The sequence below is a fragment of the Sceloporus occidentalis genome, unplaced genomic scaffold, assembly GCF_023333645.1.
Source record: "Sceloporus occidentalis isolate IW3139 unplaced genomic scaffold, rSceOcc1.0.p SCAF_5, whole genome shotgun sequence".
In the NCBI taxonomy this organism is placed as follows: Eukaryota; Metazoa; Chordata; class Lepidosauria; order Squamata; family Phrynosomatidae; genus Sceloporus; species Sceloporus occidentalis.
Genome location: NW_028316985.1, coordinates 132,027,830 through 132,047,282, shown reverse-complemented (window position 1 = coordinate 132,047,282; position 19,453 = coordinate 132,027,830). Strand labels below are relative to the sequence as shown.

Genomic DNA, 19,453 nt, shown 5'->3' with positions numbered 1-19,453 from the left:
CATCATAATGGCGGCACCCGTGTAGACAGGGCGACACCATTACAATGCCACGGTTATGTGCTCGGGTTGAGAGGCGTCTGTAAAGGATGCCCCGAGGCAACCCTAGCATGTATCCAGGCCGGCACAAAGCGCCGGTCTGGATACCGCCTTAGATTGGTAATGTTTCTTCCTCTGATCTTCGCTCCGTCTGCTTCTGAGTTTATGCCTGTTCTGCATGTAATGTTTTCTGCATACATGTTGAACAGATAGGTTGAGTGAATGCATCAAATATCTACTGAAATGTGTGTAGCTGACATGCCATTTTGTAGCAAACATGTTCCTAGACAAGATAATTTTCTGCTGCCTAAACAAGTAGACATATACAGATACAGAATCTTTTAAGCGCTTGACCTAACACTATTTTTCCATCATACTTTAAACAGCAGTCTACGTATCTATTGAACATAAGTGATGGATTTAAAGGACCAGTGGAAACTCAGAATCTCTTCAGTTGTATTACAATTGGCAATGCCAATATTAAATGACCTTCTTCATTCACTGTGGAAACTTGAGGTGCTCAATAGCCCTAAAAATTCTCATTTCTTGCTTGAAGTAGAATGATTTCCCATATGGAAAAAAATATATATTAATCATCTGTTTATCGAACTGGAAGCAATAACAACTACTGCAACAAAGGAAAAGTTATGAATTTAATGCTAATTTCTGTTGAAATCACTCATAGGGATTTCCCCAAACTTTCACCTGTAAAGTTGAAATGTTTTAAAGTTGGTTTATGCTTGAAGGATAGCATAGGGGTTGCTGTTTAAACTCAAGGCTTAAAGGAAAACGAACATGGGCTTAATATTGAACCTTATTTTATTTGCAGAAAAAGCTGTGGTCTTGCTAAGCAATGCCTGTGTTTGTTTAGGTAAAACTGATTATGATGTTGAATTCTGCACTTAACAAATGATATGCAATGTCTATGCAATTTCCCACAGTAACCTGAAAGAACAAATAGTTACCTGAAAGAAGAAATTGTTTTCCAGGGGGCAGATATCTGTTGTAGCATGATGAAGTAGGATTGAGGGGCAGAGGTGTAGTTGTAAATTTGAAGGATGTTTATTTATTGTGACAGTCCCATATAAATGTCCTGAAGAAGAATGCAAAAATGCAATGAGCTGTGTAGATCCACACATGCATACACATATGCACATAGTTCTACTACTACAAGTTCTTCAACCTCTTCTCATATATTATGTTCTCGAGATCTCTTATCATTTTTGTTGCCCTTCTCTGAACCTGCTCCAACTTCTCTAGATCTTTCTTAAAATGAGGAATCTAAAACATATATCATTCTGATGGTTATGGTCAGCAAGGTAAAGACTTATTGCTACAATAGCAACTTTTTGAGGTACAAAAAAGCAGTTTATGTACAATGGTCAAATACAAATCTTTTAGTCCCAGCATGAGCTCCCTTCCTGCTTTATCTGTCCTCAAATACCTTTCCCTGGCTTCAGGTATCTATCTCTTGGTCCCTGGCTCTGTTTTAGTTCTTTCTTTCTCTGACCCTTCTCTTTTGGAATAATAAGTGACACATGTCATCAGGAAGGTATGCTAGATGCAATTCTTAGACTAAGAAAGTGCATTCTACTATCTATTCTTGATATTTATGTTGATTCTATGAATGGCTTTCTTGAATACATTAAGAATTTTGCAGAAAGGAGTGGGCTTTTTCAAATTAATCCATTGATTTCATTGAAGCAGCAGTCTCACCAGTATAGCAGTTGCCTTGAATTCTTCCTTAGTCTCGCAAAATGTTAAAGAAACAAGAGCTGATTTAGGCATTTGTTTAAACTTGCTCCGCACAAGGATATGGGAAGTATTTGTTTGAAAATGCTTAGACATTTCTTTGAACTTGGCAAGTCTAATAAAGCAGAGTTCTCTGTTGTGGGGAGGCTTCTAGGTATGTTCAGGAGGACACTTTCCCGAATCCTGACTGTAGTGCTCAACACATAACTAGCAGAAGTAGAGAGGGCAGCACTAATATGCTAGGAATGCAGAGAATGAGTTGCTACAGGCATGCTTGACTGCTAAACACATGTTAGACTGATGTCTCTAGATTCCTTGAGCAAGATAGCGGTATTGAAGAGCTGGGCCATGTAATGAGATGGCTCTTAAGATAGAGCCTATCTCATCAAATGAATTTCATGGCTCTCCAAAGTTCTTGGTGCCAGATGTTTTCCCCCCAGAACCTAGGCTGTTGAACTCCAATCAAATGGCTTAAAAATCTGTATATAAAGACTGCCTTTTAGATATACATAAAGAATGAATTGTATTGGTCACTAAATGCATATGAGAGAAAGAAAGAAATTGGCAGCATGAGCTTTTGTAGGCTTTAGTCTTCTTCCTCAGATGCATCTGAGGAAGTAGACTGAAGCCTATGAAAGCTCATGCTGTTAATTTCTTTCTTTCAGATAGTCTCAAAGGTGCTACAGGATCTCTCTCTACGTACTGATACTACAGACTAACATGACTATATTCTTCTTCTTCTTATTATTATTATTATTATTATTAACCTTTATTTATAAAGTGCTGTAAATTTACAGAGCGCTGTACATACAATCTTTTAGTTAGACCAGTGGTTCCCAACCTGTGGGTCGGGAACCCTTTGGGGGTCGAACGACCCTTTCACAAGGGTCGCCTAAGACCATCTGAAAACACATATTTGCATGTAGCAATGAAAATAATTGTATGGTTGGGGGTCACCACAACATGAGGAACTGTATTAAAGGGTCATGGCATTAGGAAGGCTGAGAACCACTGAGTTAGACTCAGTGCCTGCCCTCAGGCTTACAATCTAACTATATCTTTGAATTCTAAAAGCATATGAGTTAAAGACATGCCTATTGATATCAGTATTTTGATAAACTGACCTATGTGTCATCAGTTTCATAGTAGATGACAAATAACAAATGTTATTCTTATGTTTATTACATAGTTTCAGAGTTGCTTCACTATTGAAGTCTTTATATGACATTATTGTAAAATGATGAAACGATGAACTGTTTAATTGTGCAGTTGGCATTATACAAATGTAGTTGGTGACTCATTAAGAAGTTCATGAAATACCTTTATGTCTTTCCATTTACATTTGGATGTTCATTCACTTCCACTTATCAGTCAGTGGAAGCTCCTCATTTCTCCAGAGGCATAATTGCAGTTACACTTTCAGTGGTGCTGATTATTCTGAGCATTTAGTTGCATTCAGTGGATCTACTAATAGAGTTACATTAGCACTGTCTGTCCCTTTGGAAATAGGAATTAAACTAAAAGAAAAAAGTAAGGTGGATATTTGGAAGATTTCAACTATAGATTTGACCTTGGCTTTGGAAATCTCATACAGGTCTACCATATATACCCTATGAATCTCGTTCTTTGTGATCAATAAAGGTGAATGAGATTCACCAGATGTTACTGTCTTGGTATTTACACCAGAACTCACATCCTTGACCACCCATTAAATCCCAGATCAAAGTATGGATGATGCATTGTGTCACATCATAGCCCAATGAACACAAGGATTCCCCCTCAGCTGCCATTCTGTGAAAGTAAATGTTTATCTGATGGTGCTTCAGTGTGGGTGTTGCACATACAACAGACATAACTTCTGCAATAGATTTCTGTTCTCGGGTTATTATTTGAGGTTTTCCATCCTTTTTAAATTGGACTCAAGCATTTTCTCATCTTTTGGTCAACCCAAATGAGACATGAACAACAATAAGAACAGTAGTAATGGTAGCACAAAAACAATGCTGATTATAATAATGATAGCATTTTATCATATATTGTAGTTTGTAGACATATATTTTAAATTTTATATCATTTTTGAAATGGAATGTGCCCCAAAAGATAGAATAGATTCACATTTCTGGCAAGATATTAGCAAAGGTCGACATAGATTATTATAGGTTATGAGTGAAAATCCACAGGCAGCTGGGAAATCATGGTGGTCAGTATATCTTTAAGGGAGTATTGACAGACATCAGTATTGTAAATGTGGAATGCTATGGATTTACAGTATGACTGTTCTGCACATTTATTTGGGAGAAAGCCCTAAAAAATTCAGTGGGACTTCCAAGTAAGCCCACATAGAGCTTTTAGTGGTGGTTCTTCTATAAAGTTTTCCCTTTCTGGAATATGAAACATTCCACTAAAATAAAATTAAAAATTAATTGGCTATACCATCTGACAATTTTAACATAAGAGTTATCTGATTTCCAGGACAGAAGGTTTACCTACGGCATCAATATGCAGCACAGTCAAAATACAGACAACAGTAAAAATCATTTTAATTGTTTGCTTAGTTGATAAACAGCTTTATTTTATATGGGGGGGGGGGGGGAGGTTAAATGATAAATATTGGAGAGGTGCTGAGCCTGTTTTGCTCTGTTATATTCTTATACAATCCTTTTCCCCCCTTCCTATCCTCAGCTGTAAGCACAAGGTATATTTGGAGAAGCTTCCAAACACTAGTATAATCATCCCATTTCATAATGAAGGCTGGACTTCACTCTTGCGGACCATACACAGCATTATCAACAGGACTCCAAATAGCCTGATAGCAGAAATCATTCTTGTGGATGACTTCAGTGACAGAGGTAAGGCAAATGGGATTAATGCTTTCAACAGTTGCAGATTGTAGTTCTCATATAAATTATAACAAAATTGATTCTCTCCTCTTCCCCTGTCTTTTGAGGAAATATCTCTTTCTATTTTAAAAACTGTATGTTCAGTTCAGTATTCATACTAAAATGGTTCTGTTCATTTGTTTTCATCCAAAGTCTGATGTATTTTATATCAAGAGCAAAGGAAGGTTCTGAAGTCTCTTATGTCCTTTCCCTAAAATAGCATGGCTGATTTGGTATATTGTAGCTGCAGTTTTCCAGATGACTAATGCTGAAAGAATCTTTTTTGCTCAGTGTTATTCTTCTGAGTAAAAACCTATTAACTTTGACCTTTGGAGGAAGCTGTTTATCAGATTTCCCACTTTGCGTTTTATTGCATGAGACAGCTTGATTTAGCTGTTGTACCACAACAACATAGTAGTACATTAGAATTGCAATATTATAATTTGGTCTTTGGGGGTTGGGAAGTAAAACTTGCTTTTAAATGTGGGTTGTTTACAGATGTAGTGGACCAAGTGAAGTCTTCCAGATGTTACTGGACTGTAAAACCTAGTATTCCTTACTGTTAGCTCACTGGTTAGGGTGGATGTAATTATAATCAAATGCTATCTGGCAATAGCCTTCTACTTAGGTTTGATCCACAGTGTTTTTTCCAGAAACAGAAGGGCTTCTTTCATTCATGTAGTTCCAGCAATTCATTGTAGGAGAATAGAGTTTCTGGTCTCCCTTCTGCCTGACATCTCCAGTGCCAGCCACTACATAGCAGTTCCAGGGGTCTGGAGAGAGAAAGACAGAACAATGAAAATCACCACAATTCTGTGTTTGCTCTATCAGTTGCATCCTGTGCACATAATGGGAACTCTGGCTCAACATTATTCTGTCCTTCAAGATACACATTTTTATATTTATTGTTCAGCTGGTAAGGTGAAAGGAAATAATGATTAAATTTGCATTAAAAGCTGAGTTTGTTACTCTGTGCTTTGGATTTGTTTTTTATTGTTTGTAATACTGTAGTTAAAAACATGAATGTCTCATTCATGGGATATGCATATGTTGAAGTCAACATCATGGCAGTTAACAACAATGGTAAGATTTAGAGAATATGGTGCATCTAAGAGAGCCTCCCCCCCCCCCCCCCAGAAAAAAAGCTGATCAGGAATTTTGTTCAATTCCAAATGGATTGTTATAGCATTCATATGGTACTGATAAGGACAGTAGAAGACAAACATTGATAATGGATTATCAGTTCCTGGATGTTATGACTCCTCTGTTGTGTACTTAAGAGAAATGTTGATGAAGCAATACTGGCATGAAACGTCTTTCAGAAATTATTCCATTTTCCCTTTCTGATGCTAAAGCTGAGTTTTAGTGCACACGTCTCTCTTGTTTTGTATCCCTTGCAGTATCCCTTGCAGTATGGATTTTGATGGCCTGTCCCACTTCATATATAACTTAAATCCATAATACAATAAAGAAGAAGATGATGCCCATTTGAAATAGTCTATGCAATAACCGGAAGCTTTGGGGAAGGCTATATACATATGGATCAGGGCTGTGTAATGTCAATTATTTTTCAAAAGAAAAAAGAATATACAAATTGTGTGTATGTGTAAATATACTTAAGGTTTAAAATACTTAAAACTTAACAGAACACTGAAAACATCAAAGGAGATACATTCAGGGTAGCCTTCCATATAGTTGTGGTATTTTCTATTTTACTGAAGTTTTCCAGTGGGAAACATTCAGGCGTTGTCTTTCAAATCATTTTAATTTTATCTCTGGAAGTCCTAGTTAGTATGTCCAGTGAGAAGAGATAATTGAATTATGGCTGAAAACAAAAAGAGAGCCAAATATATCCCACACCTTGAACTCTGGGATCTCTGATTTCCAAGCTGAAATTGAAAACATTTACCTGATTTTCCAAAAGATTTTATGAGCTAGCCCTGAGACTAAATACAACAAAACAACAATTCCTCCTAGGTCCTCAATTTCCCACACATTTTTTCAACTTAAATGTCATGTATAAAAACATAATTTGAATGCTTGTGCAGTAAATTCTGTTTAGGTATGGCTGTTCTCCATTCTAACCTATATGTTCGGATAATTAGAGTGTTTGACTGTGTTTTGGGAGACCCAGGTTTAAGCCTTCAATAAGTCATGAAATTCATTTGGTGAGTTTCAGATTCACAGTTTTAAATTATAGAAGGATAGACTTCAGTTGAACATTAGAAGGAACTTCTTGCCAGTGAGAACAGTTTGACAATGGAACCAATTGCCTGGAGAGGTGATGGGGTCTTTTTAGCTGCTGGGGTTGGTCTAGCTGGAGCTTGTGCACTGAGCCAGGGGTTGGACTTGATAGTCTATAGGACCCCTTCCGAGATTCTGTGACCTTGGGCTGGGCACAATTCCTCAGTCTGACCTATCTCTCTTATTGGCATACGTCATAATACATCAATAAAAAGTAGCCATTTTCCCCCTAATTTTGTATGCTGAAATTTGTTCCTATACCATTGGGATATGGAAAAAAAAAAAATCAAGCCTGAATTATGAGTCAACATCTATGTAAATCTTACTTATTCAGTGTGTCAACTCACTTAATAATTATGGTGGAATACAGACCGCCCCTTTGGGGCAGCCTGCACCCACCCCTTTCCCTGCCGGATTGGGGCCTGAGCAGCCACAGTGGCAGCCCTGGAGGCCCGGATCTGCCACTTTTCCAGGCCTCAGGGAAGTGGCAAAATGCTGCTTCCCCCTATCCTGGAAAGGGGTTTCCTTGGGGCTTCATGCCCCAGGACACCCCAGGGAGTCACTGCTGGTAGAGAAAGGGGCCACTCGGCCCCTTTCCCCCTGGCTTTGTTCCCGCAGCCGTTTGATGGCTGCAGGAATGAGGTGCTCCCCAAAAAGGAGCTCCGTTTCGGAGCGCCTTCTGGCGCCACAAATAGGGCGCACTATGCACCCTGTAGCGGTGCGAGCACGTCACACCCGCGCCACGCCTTTTGGACATGGTGTGGCCATCACATCAAAATGGTGGCACCGATCTGTACAGGGCGCCACCATTTTGACATACATAGTACGTGCTAGGGTTGCAGGACGTCTGTAAAGGACAGCCCAAGGCAACCATAGCACGTATTCTTTCGTGCTGAAAGGCCCGTCTGTCCAGGGCCTATGTTTCCAAGACTTGGTCTTAATTTTGTGCAGTTTCACTCAATCCTACCTTAATGCTTCTATCATTCTTTCTTTGTTTCAGACAGTGAAACTTCCTTCCTTCCTACATGCAAAGTATTGTTACACACCTTAATAATCCATGTAGGAAAGAAAGTTATGTGTATGCAATTTACTTCTGTAAATGTACCACAAGTCTTACAGACTTTTTAAGGCAAGGCGTGCTTTGTCTTCCAGTGGATCTCTGGAGGTCCAAAATAGATTTTCGTGAGAATCTCAAGACTATTGAATTTATTTTCTAGATCTTCTTTGGCAACATTTGTCCATGTGTTTAGCCTGAGTGTATCCTGTACAGACAGAAAGATAGTCTTGTTTAAACACAACTAAAAAAATAAAATAAAAAAATATTGGGGCAACTGTTGTATAAAAATTACACAGCTTTCTATCTGTAATACCAAAGAGATAAAATTCTCCACAACACTGTACTGTTTTGGAAACTCTCGTCCTTAAATGAAAGAGCCTAGTAGCTTTTATAGCATTCATTATCCTTTAAAATGTTTTCAGAGTGATTAAAGAGTTTATCACTGCTGTTACAAAAAGTTCTGTGCAAAAGTCCACAGAGAAGAAACTGCCAGGAGACAAGTAAACCAGTCAGAAATGCAGTTATTTAGCCAGGTGGTAAATGCTTAGCACCTTGAAAAGGCTGTAAGACTAGATGAAGGGAATACTTGTGTGTTTCCTACTTTATATTCTTACCTAATACTAACATTGAAGCACATATAAAGAGCCTACTATGACAGACAAGAAAAATGTTTCAGCATACAGCCGAGCTTTCTGCAAATTACTTCAGAAAAGTTATTTTGTATGCCTTGATTTTATACACATTTTTCAGACCTGAAAATCTTTAGATTGTTCATGCATAACAAGCAATAAAGTCTGGCATTTAGATAATAGAAAACTGGAAGGACAAGCACACTTTTAAATCATGATAGGACACAAATGAGAGAACTGGTGTTATGGAGAAGAAAGAAAAGCATGGAAAGCTAAGCAACTGTTTAGAATATTCGACTATTAAATATCCTTCAGTAAGAATTGTGTCAAGTGACTGGTTAAGACTTACTATATATACTCATGTATAAGTCTAGAAATTTTAGTTAAAAAATTGACACTTCCCCTCCCAAAAAAAGGTCGACTTATCCATGGACCAATGTGAGTACTGTCTTTAACTCTTATTTTAAAAAAGGGATATCCCTTGGTGAAAGAAAAGAGTGGATTTTGTCCTGGACAAACTGCCCTCCTTGCACTCTCTCATCCATCCAGCCTTTACTGTGAGAACAAACAGTTATGCTTACTGAAATTTTGTGAGTTCTTTGGCACACAGGGGTATCATAATGCCATGCAACGGCAGTGATAGTGCCCATTCTGCAGCATAAAAAGAAGTCCCTTTTCAGTCCCTGCACAGGCCGTGGCATGATGTGGAAGCAGCCTGCTTCCCCTTTCAGCCAATCTGTCCAGCCCTGAAAGGTGTTCTGTTTGTATAGGACAATGTACCTGTTCACAGGGCTGGCACAACAATTGATATTTTGAAGAATCTGGGGTTTTGAGCATGTAGACAATCCACTCTATTCACCACATGTTGCTCCATCTGACTATTAATAGTTTCCAAACCTTAAAATTAGTTTGAAAGGAAGGAAACTTTCGTTAAAAAAAGATTGAACATAGATAAAACACACATCGACATCACAAAAACACATTCTACAATAAACATTCATTTACTGCCTGTTCTTCAATATTACAATATTTCAATATCAATATTTATCTCTTCCAAAATTCTCTAATCAACATGTCCATTCCTTCTGAGTGGTTTTCATCTTATTCTCATGTCTTTACTGAAATTCCCTCTTCACAATCATTCTTTTCTTTGTTAACATCCTCCTTCTCTCCTACCTTGAACAGCCAATTATCTCTTTCCAATTTACCCTTTCTACCTCTTTCTTCTCTTCCTCTCCTTATTCTCCCACCTTTTCCTATCTCTCCTCTTCCTCTTCCAAATAGTCATATCATCTTCTACTTACTTAACTTTCTATTCCCCTTCTTACATCTAACCCTTCTATTTTCTGTCCCTTAATAATTCCTGCAGAACCACTTCATCCCCTTCAACTACTTCATTCACTCCTCTACATTATAGCTTTCCATCCTTTCATCTACTTCCTATCCTGCTATCCTTGGTTATTTCTTAACATTAAAGCTAGTCTGTATCTTCCTAATCTCTTTTTTTTGTTACTGCAAACTTCTATTATATTGACTAAAGTACCATCTATTTTCTTATTTTAATAATTATTTGTTCATCTCATCCCATAAATTATTAATCTACTATTATCTGAACCCTACTGCTGCTATAAGAATCCATTTCCCCGTCATGTACAACTCATCCAACTCCTAATCTTTTCCAAATTTGTTCAAGTTCCCCTCAGATAACCATCTCATTAATTTGTCCATTTCAGCTATATCGTAAATCTTGAGGAGCCAATCTTCTACTTCTGGAATCTATTCTTCTTTCCATTGTCAAGCATATATCAGTCTTGCAGCTGAAATTAAATAAAATACAACCCCTCCACAGTTTTTTATTTCCACATAACTATCCAATGTGCTTAACAGAAATGTGTCTGGTTTCAATTCTATTTTTATCTGGAGTATTTTCTCAATTTCTTTATGTATTCAAGTCCAATGTGTTTTAGCTTTTACCCAACCCCACCACATATGAAAAAAAGTTGCATTCTCTTTAAAGCACTTCCATCATTTGTTTCCCCTTTCCTTATACATTTTAGACAGTTTTTTGGTATTAAATACCAGTGGTGCAACATTTTATTATATATATTCTTTTTTATCCTGACTTTTAGTAAATTTCAATCTCCTAGACCATGTATCTTCCCTTGGTTGAGAGGAAGTGATTTACATGTTAATCGTGTTACATGTTAGCCTGAGGCCTTGCCATTAAACAACAAACCAACATAGAGTTTTACATGTAAATCACTTCCTCTCAACCAAGGGTCACACAGTGTGTGTGTGTGTGTGTGTGTGTGTGCGCGCGCGCACACACACACCACTCGCTCCCATGCCTGTATGGCCACATAGCCCCAAAAAAACCACAAAAAAACTATTTTCTATACCAACTTGTATGTATATCTGCTGGGGGGGGGGGGGTTTCTACTGCTTATAAGCTCTCTATATGCATTTCACTTTTTTGTCTTCCTCTCTCCTGGCCTTCCCCACCCTCTTTTTGCATTCCAAAACACTATCTACTCTAATTGACATAAGACAGACCTTCTAGCATAATTGGTTTAGCTTGCTTTTAGCGGGATTAATCTGTTCTGTGGTGGTCACGAAAATAGTCAGAAACACAGCCTTTGATGATATGCTAATAATGACCTTTGCAAGTCAGCCTTTTGTTCTTTCCTTAATGTCTGCATTAGCCCTGCCATTCCTGTCAAGTTAACAGGGGAGGCCTAGTGAGTAATCTTGAAATCCCCATTTGTCAAGCAGGTGTGTCTTTCCATACTTCAAGTTGTCTGCAGTAGTTTTTCTACTAAGGCATATTGTTAATTTGATGAAAAGCAATTAATACTTCATGACATGCAGTGCAAAAGTCTTTACAGGAACATCAACTTTTCATTTTTACAGTGTCATCCTAAGCTATTCATTTGCATGCACCTTCTCAACAAAAAAGTATGTTGACTTGGTTGTCCACCATCTGGTCTCACAAATAACACATAGTGAATAAGTAAACGTCTGCGTTTTTCTTGTTTGTCTAGCTTTTTTTACCAGACAAGCATAAGGCTGTCACACAGGTCCTGACCCTGAATTTTCATGAATCATCTCTAGCCAGGAGATGATTGTGAAATTCTCCTGTTTTGGTAGACTAGATATTTGAAAAGTTACTGCTTTCTTTTATTAATATGTTATTGAAATTTTCCAAATATTAATATTCCAAATTCCAAATTTTAATTTTAATTCTAATATTTTTGTCTGACAATCCTAGACAAGCATGTATCCAAAACCCCAAATGCCTGAAAGTATTGAGCATATTTTCATGTTTCCTACCCAGCCTTTAACTAGGGGAACACTATGGAAGTGGATCCATTCCCTCCAACATTGAACTGATGAAAACTGGGGCACATGTGATGGCCAAGCAACATCAGAACATGGTCAAGATGGCAAAAGTAATACACAAGCTATTAGAAGCTGTGGCAGTTGTTTTTGCCTGAATCTACAGAGAAGGGCAAGATTCCACTTCTTCCTCTCCTCTCCTACTTGCTGAATCAATTGTGTGCAAACTACTTTTGCACTTTGAACTCAGTTTGCACCAATTGAAGTAAGCAGAGAACAAAAGAGGCACATGGGAGGAGGTGACAGAAACTGGGATATCTTAAAAACAGCTGGAAAAGTAGGCTGATAGAGGATCAATTGGGACTGTCCCTGAAAAATCAGGACAGTTGGAGGGTATGAGATATGTGCTTTCCTTAGAATCAATTTACATTACTTGAGTTCCTTATGGAGTATGTGCAGCTCTGGTAGATTAAGACTTTTCTGTCTTATATTCCAAAAGTGAACTCATTTTCTAAAACAGGGAGGGTGACAATGAGGAAGAGGGCTCTTTTAGAAGTGCCTACATGCCTGTCCCACCATCAGTGTAATACTTTGTCTAGAGAAGCAGTTATATTAATCCTTTTCTAGCCTCAGTCAAAGGCTTTGTATTCCAGGGCTTTTTAAAAATCTGTTAAAATTATGCAATATTGTTTAAATATTTCTAAACGACTAGCCTTAATATTTTCATTATATTAAAAGATAATATATTATCTTATATCAAATAGATTTTTGTTGCTGTTTTGCCAGTGTATATTTCATCTTTATTCCTACAGGGTTGCCACTATATGTGTTGTTTTCTCTGCTTCTTTGTTTAATACTATCATGGTATTTTATTTTATTGTATTGCTTGCAGTGTGTGTGTGTGTGTGTGTGTGTGTGTGTGCGTGCGTGCACTATTGTGTTTCTGTTGATCTGCATGCTGCCTAGGAGACTAAGTGCTTACAAAACTTACAAATAAAGGACTTAACAAATATGAATTCAAACACTATCCATGCCCAAGATGCCCCATGGGAGTTATCAACAAGAATTTTAAGGGAAGAATCCTATGAGAAAGAGAGCCAAAAATAGGGTAGCAGAGCATGCAATGCCAACTAACTGGGGTGGGTGTGTGATGGGCAATCTGTCTGGCCCCCTCCACCAGCCAGGGCCCTTCTGCCATCCATTGGCTGGAGCGTCTGATGGGGATCGGATGTTGGTGCCTCCCAACAGTTCCTTCCACATCTGATGAGTCTGCTGGCCAAGCACAAAAAAGGTTGCTGGGTGTTGGCAGCAGCCTACCCTCCACCAATGGCCACTGGTGTGAAGGGTGCCTTCTGGATCTGGCAGAGCTGCTGGCTAGGCAGGAAAGTGAGTTGCCTCCCTTCCCACTTGGCCAAGAGCCCCACCAGATCTTTCAACTGCTTTCTACCTTTCCTAGTGTTATTGCCTTTTCTAATGATTCATGCCTTCTCATGATGTGGCCAAAGTACAACAGCTTCAGTTTTGTCATCTTGGCTTCCAGACAGAGTTCTGACTTGTTCTGTTCTAGGACCCATTTGTTTGTCTTTTGGCTATCCACGGTATCCTCGGTACTCTTCTCCAACACCACATCTCAAATGAGTTTATTTTCGGCAGTAGAACACACTACCTCGGAGACTGGTGGAATCTCCCTCCTTGGGAGTCTTTAAACAGAGGTTGGATGGCCATCTGTCAGGTATGCTTAGATTGAGAGTTCCTGCATGGCAAGGGCAGTTTGACTGATTGGCCCTTGTGGTCTCTTCCAACTTTATGATTCTTTGATTCTTCCTATCCGCTTTCTTCATTGTCCAGCTCTCACATCAATACATGATGATGGAGAATACTATGTCTTGGACAATTCTAACTTCAGTGCTCTGTTGTATATCTTTACATTTTAGGATCTTGTCTGAGAAGTAATGTAACGTAGTGGTTTGAGTGTTGGACTACAACTCTGGAGACCAGAGTTCAGTTCCCCATTCAGCTATGAAATCCACTGGGTGACCTTGGGCAAGTCACATGCTCTCAGCCTCAGGGAAAGTCACTGACAAACCTGCTTTGAACAAATCTTGCCAGGAAAACCCATGATAGGGCCACTATAAGTCAAAACTACTTGAAAGCACACAACGACAGTAATCTTATCTAGTTCTTTAAAAGCTGTCCTCCCCATTTCTAGTCTGCAAGTATCCCATCAGGGCTCCTCTTGGTCTTGCTGCCTGCCTCCTCCAGCCCTCATCTGAAGCCTTGGTGTTTGCCCACAGCAGTGGCATGCAGGCTTCCCATTCTGGCTCCTCTCAGTCCTGCTGCCTGCCTCCTCCAGCCCTCAGAATGAGGTTTACTATGTCGGTATCATGTGAGACAATGCTTTGTAATTTGGTTGCTTAATTCTGTTGAGGGTGAGTTCCAGTTGTTCAGTAATGTGTGTGTATTTGAGGGTGGGGGAGAGAACATTCTGCATAAGTTTACAGAAACTCATATTATCATTTAGTCACTATTTCTTCTTCAGAATTTTCTACCAGACTCGCCACTATTTGTTGTGCCTATGTTTTCCTGAGCTTTACAAGGTGACTAACATACACAAAATATTATAAATACAATATAGTGTATCTATTTATATTACTTTTATTTTGGGTTAACTTTACAATTGCTTATCTCCCTGCTTTTCTCTTCTGGAGGCTATTAGTTTTATAGCACCCAAATCCTATTGTTAGTCCAAACTGCAGAAGAACCATTGAAGGGGTCAGGTTTCCTGTGTGTTCACTTGCCATTTAACCATTGAGTCAATGCTTCTGCTCAAGTTGGGCCTTCTTTTTTATTTCAGAATCATAATGCTGGGAAAATAAGTAAACCTGGCTCTTCTCTTTTTGTAGATTTCATAAAGGAATGAGAATTTTTCCTAAATTAAATAAAGATAGCATGAACAACCCATTCCAATTTATAAGAGGGTAGTAAGGCATTCATTCCACTTGAAAACTGTGATCCAGATTACAGTTTTTGGTTGTTGTTGTTGTTGTTTTAATTTAGAAGGGCAGCAAAGCAGTTATGTGTACATTTAAAATTGGCAAGGTCAGTGAATTATTTTCTGTGTTGTACTTGCCAATAAAAAAACAAAATGCCCCTTCTGAATAATATATATGCATAATTAAATTTACAGAGGTAAAAATTCCTGAGACTGCCTTCTTTTTTCTGCCACCCAGCACTGCTCTACAGTATTCTAGTCACATACAAAGAGACCTACGTCATTTCTTGAGCTTACACAGAGTTCATAAAAGTTTGGAAGAAAGTTCACCTTACTGAATAAGCTTATATAGAGAAAGGTGTAAGCACAAATTACTTAGCAATTCCTACATTACTTTGTCCAGTGGACTACAATAAATAATTAGTTTGCACACAGAAGAAAATCACTCATGCTAGTGTATTTAAATTAGTTTAATACAAGTTAATGAGACTGAGCTATCTTTAATGTAATTACTGCTAATGCTTTCTAACATTTATTTACTGGGAGCAGAGGGCTTACTAGAAAGCAACACTTATTTAAATGCAGGAGTGAAATTATGCAATAAGTAGCAAGTATGCTTCATAAAATTGTCAAGAATTCCAGAGGCAAGAGGTCAGGAAACTGTCTGGAGGTCAGCAGGTTAACAAATTCCTGGAATAGAAGAAAGTATCAGCAAGCTGAGGAAGAATTCTTGTTTTTAGAGATTGGTGTAAATTTCCTTGGCTCCAGATATTGCACTTGTACATTAAATCTATCTATTAAATCCAGTTTTTTTCCAGTTCTGCCAATAGCTAATTTTGGATGTATTGCACATGCATGTTTCATTTCCCACTTATTTTCACTCTCCATCACAGGTTTTGTGGTCATCAGACTACGTAAAGTTATACTGATTAAGACAGCTTACTGAGAAAGGATCAAACAATTGTGACTATAACACTGCTATGTTTCTTAAAGAGTCAAATATTTGGAGAATGCAGATATAGCAAGAATATATAATGCTTTTTCATGTAAACATGATTTTCAAGTAGATGGTTAACAGCTTGGTAAATTTCAAAAAGGCTAGCAGATTTTACAGACTATAATTTACACGTTAATATAACTTCAGTATTGATTTGTATTACTGTATGACCTGGGGTTGATAGCTTCAAGAAAACCTTGGTTCAGGTTGTACTTATCCTTAAAAACATGTAGGCCTCATGTATTCTGTCAGAGAATGGGTCAAGGAAAGTTCTCCCTTGCCAAGATGGTACAGAGGGGAGGAGGGATGGCATTCCAGATTAGAGATTCCTCGCTGGTACTGGCACCTGGAGATTTGATAAACTATTTGCTGAGTTGGCATGGGAATATCTTTCCCCCTTTTCCTTGGGCACAGACTCTGTAGGATAGATGATGACATAGTATATACTAAACTGCTGGAAAAACACAAAGATATATAAGATACTAGCATACAAAGGCTCTTTGCCTCACAGACCAGCTTTTAGCCCTGCATGGACAGTGTGTGAGTGTGTGTGCTCTGCCATGGTGTTCAGCGGGCAGAGCCACTATCTGTCTGATTCTTTCCTTTTGACAGGTTAACTTGTTTGAAGCTACAGTATGCCTACTTGGCTTGTTTGTCCTTTTACTTGCATTTGGTTGCTCACTTGAAACTGGGGTGTGATCTATGAATCTGCTTTATTCTGGCCTTGCAGAGCCATGCACACAGGACTGCCTGGCCTTTGTGTATGCTAACCTGCTTGAGACTATGGATCTGTGCTTTTTACCTTTTTCTCCCTTACTTTCTTAAACAGATTTCTTGAGCCCAGGACTGTGTGATCATTGCATGTCTTGAACCCACACTTGGTGGCTGTAGTTGGGCTGTGAGTGTGGCATTCAACAGTCAGAGGTTGGGCTGTGCATGCTGCACTTGACCGCCAGGGATGGGCTGTGAGTGTTACAATTACATTTTTAAAAATTAATTTCTAAATCCAGCTAGGCTGGCTTTAAAGAAATAACAAAATTAAACATTATTCTTTTCAATCCAAAATAAAAATCAGTTTATAAAAAATGTATGTCACTGCTTCGGGAGGTCTTGTTTTTGTTAACTGTCCTCAAGTCATGGCAACCTGTAGATGAAACATCTCCAAGATCCCTGTCCTCCACTGCTCAGCTCAAGCTGTTGACCATTTGAATTAGTCTAACCATCTGGCAAATTGTCTTACTTTTTCTCTGCTGCCCTCTACCTTTCATTGCATCATTGTCGTTTTCAAAGATTCATGTCTTCTCATGATGTGGCCAAAGTACAATAGCCTCAGTTTAGTCATCCTGGCTTCAAGGGAGAGGTCAGGCTTGATCTGCTCCAGAACTAAGTTGTTTGTCTTCTTGGCCATCCATGTTATTCTTAGCAGTCTTAATCCATGCATGGTAATGGGAAATACAATGGCCTGAATGATCATCAGTTTAGTGTCCCCAGTATCTTTATATTTTAGGATCTTGTTCAGTTCTATCATAGCTGCTCTTCCTAATCCTAGTCTCCTAATTTCTTGACTGCAGTCACCATTGTGGCCAATATTTGATATGTATATGTATAAGGGTATATATTGATTGTTTCAAATCTCTGGTCCACTGCTTTGTTTTCTATATTGGCAGATTTTAGTTAGAACTGAGCTTGATTCTCTCTTTGTAGATTGTGGTAGTTCTATTGGCATGTCATCTGTTTCTGATAATTTATTCTTCCCAATTACTATGAGCATGGCTTTCATCCCGCTTTCCAAAATTTGGGGTTCATCTTTGTAGGTTTCTTCTTCCTATGTGACATTTGTCCTTTCACATTTTTATATAGTTCTTTTGTATATTGTTTTCAACTTTTTTTCCCGTTGTGATCATATATTATGTTCCCTTTCTGATCATAAAGCATCACCACCCTTGGTTTAATGTTCTCTTTGAATTCCCAGATCATGTGGGAAAGGGTTCTTGTTCTTTCTTTTTGTTGTTGTTTGTTTGTTTCTCTGCATCAATTGTAGTAGTTCTTTTTGTCTTTCTAATCATTTGACATTAGCATCTATGGCTCTGATTTTGTTACTGACTCTCTTTTCTCGTCTTTCTTTAATGGCTTGAAGTACTGCATCTGTCATCCGTTGTTTCGTCTCCTTCTTTTTGGCTGCATTCCTCTTTGACAACGTCCCTGACCTCTGTCCATAGTTCTTCTGGTTCATAAAATAGTGCAAATTTGTTTCTTACACGTTCTTTAAATTCTCTTGGAATGTTTTCTAGATCATATTTTGGCATGGTTTTTAATTTGGTATTTTTATTCAGCCTTATTCTGATTCTGGATAGGAGTCATTCATAATTTGTGCTGCATTCTTCGCCTGGTCTCGTTTTTGCCACCAGAATGGAACTTCTTTTATCTATTATTTAATCTATTTGGTTTTTGTGTTGTTCTAGTTCAACTTTATTATGGTCATAGACTAGCACAGGTAAAAAGAATAATAAAAGGATACAGAGTAAGATAAGATGGAAAAAAGTGGATAATTGATGTGATTTATTATATATTGTATGCGGAATATCATGTAAAATATTTTTTAAATACTATTGTATGTAAGTTATAATACTAATAAAATTAAATACATAATCTTTGTAAGATTTTTAATATATAATCTTTGTAAGGGAGACTTTTATACGGTATGTGTATAGAATCATAGAATCATAGAGTTGGAAGAGATCACAAGGGCCATCTGGTCCAACCCCTTGCCATGCAGGAACTTTCAATCAAAGCATCCCTGACAGATGGCCACCCAGCCTCTGTTTAAAGACCTCCAAAGAAGGAGACTCCACTACACTCTAAGGGAGTGTGTTCTATTGTTGAACAACCCTTACTGTCAGGAAGTTCCTCCTAATGTTGAGGTGGAATCTCTTTTCCTGCAGCTTGCTTATAGATTACTCAATAATATAGACAAAAAGGTCTAGAGGCTGAAGATGCTAGCTACATATGCTAGCAAAACATCAGGAATATACTCTTTCAGAAAACGGCCACATAGCCCAAAAAACCCACAAAAAACAATAAGTCTGGAACTTTCTAAGGTTTAGACATTTGAATCGGAAGTGAAGTATCATAAGGAGTTCAGGAATAAACCTTCTGCAGTGATGCTTGAATCTCACTACTAAGAATAGGCTTTAGTCATAGACACACTTAAATTTACTTTTGAATACACTTCTATAGAATTGCATTGTGAAACACATACTTTTTTTTAAGTGTTTATTTCTTCTGTCTTGCATAATTGTGTGCTGTTTGCTTCTTTTAGCTGTCCTCAATTTGTATCAGGGGAAAACATGTTCTGTTGGCTTGTTTTTGGCATCTATTTAGTTATGTTCTCTGTTCAAACAATGTTTGCCCTCCAGCAAGGCAGAAATCCAGAGAGCATCTTGTAGCTCTCTTGAAATGATTTGCTAGGTGCATCTTAACAACAGAAAAGAATGCAGAGGCCAGGGAGGTAGAAGGAGGGAGGACAAGAAA

The 19,453-nt window shown here is 38.2% G+C and overlaps 1 protein-coding gene across 5 annotated transcripts in view; it reads left to right on the top strand.

Annotated features, from left to right (window-relative positions):
- The window catches only part of GALNTL6 (polypeptide N-acetylgalactosaminyltransferase like 6), a 648,223-nt gene that overhangs the window by 292,403 nt on the left and 336,367 nt on the right, over nt 1-19,453 (top strand). For all 5 annotated transcript variants that reach the window (XM_089525481.1, XM_089525480.1, XM_089525479.1 and 2 more), the window contains one exon: nt 4,471-4,637. In XM_089525481.1, the coding sequence (XP_089381607.1) occupies nt 4,471-4,637 (167 nt within the window). The remainder of the gene's footprint in view (nt 1-4,470; nt 4,638-19,453) is intronic.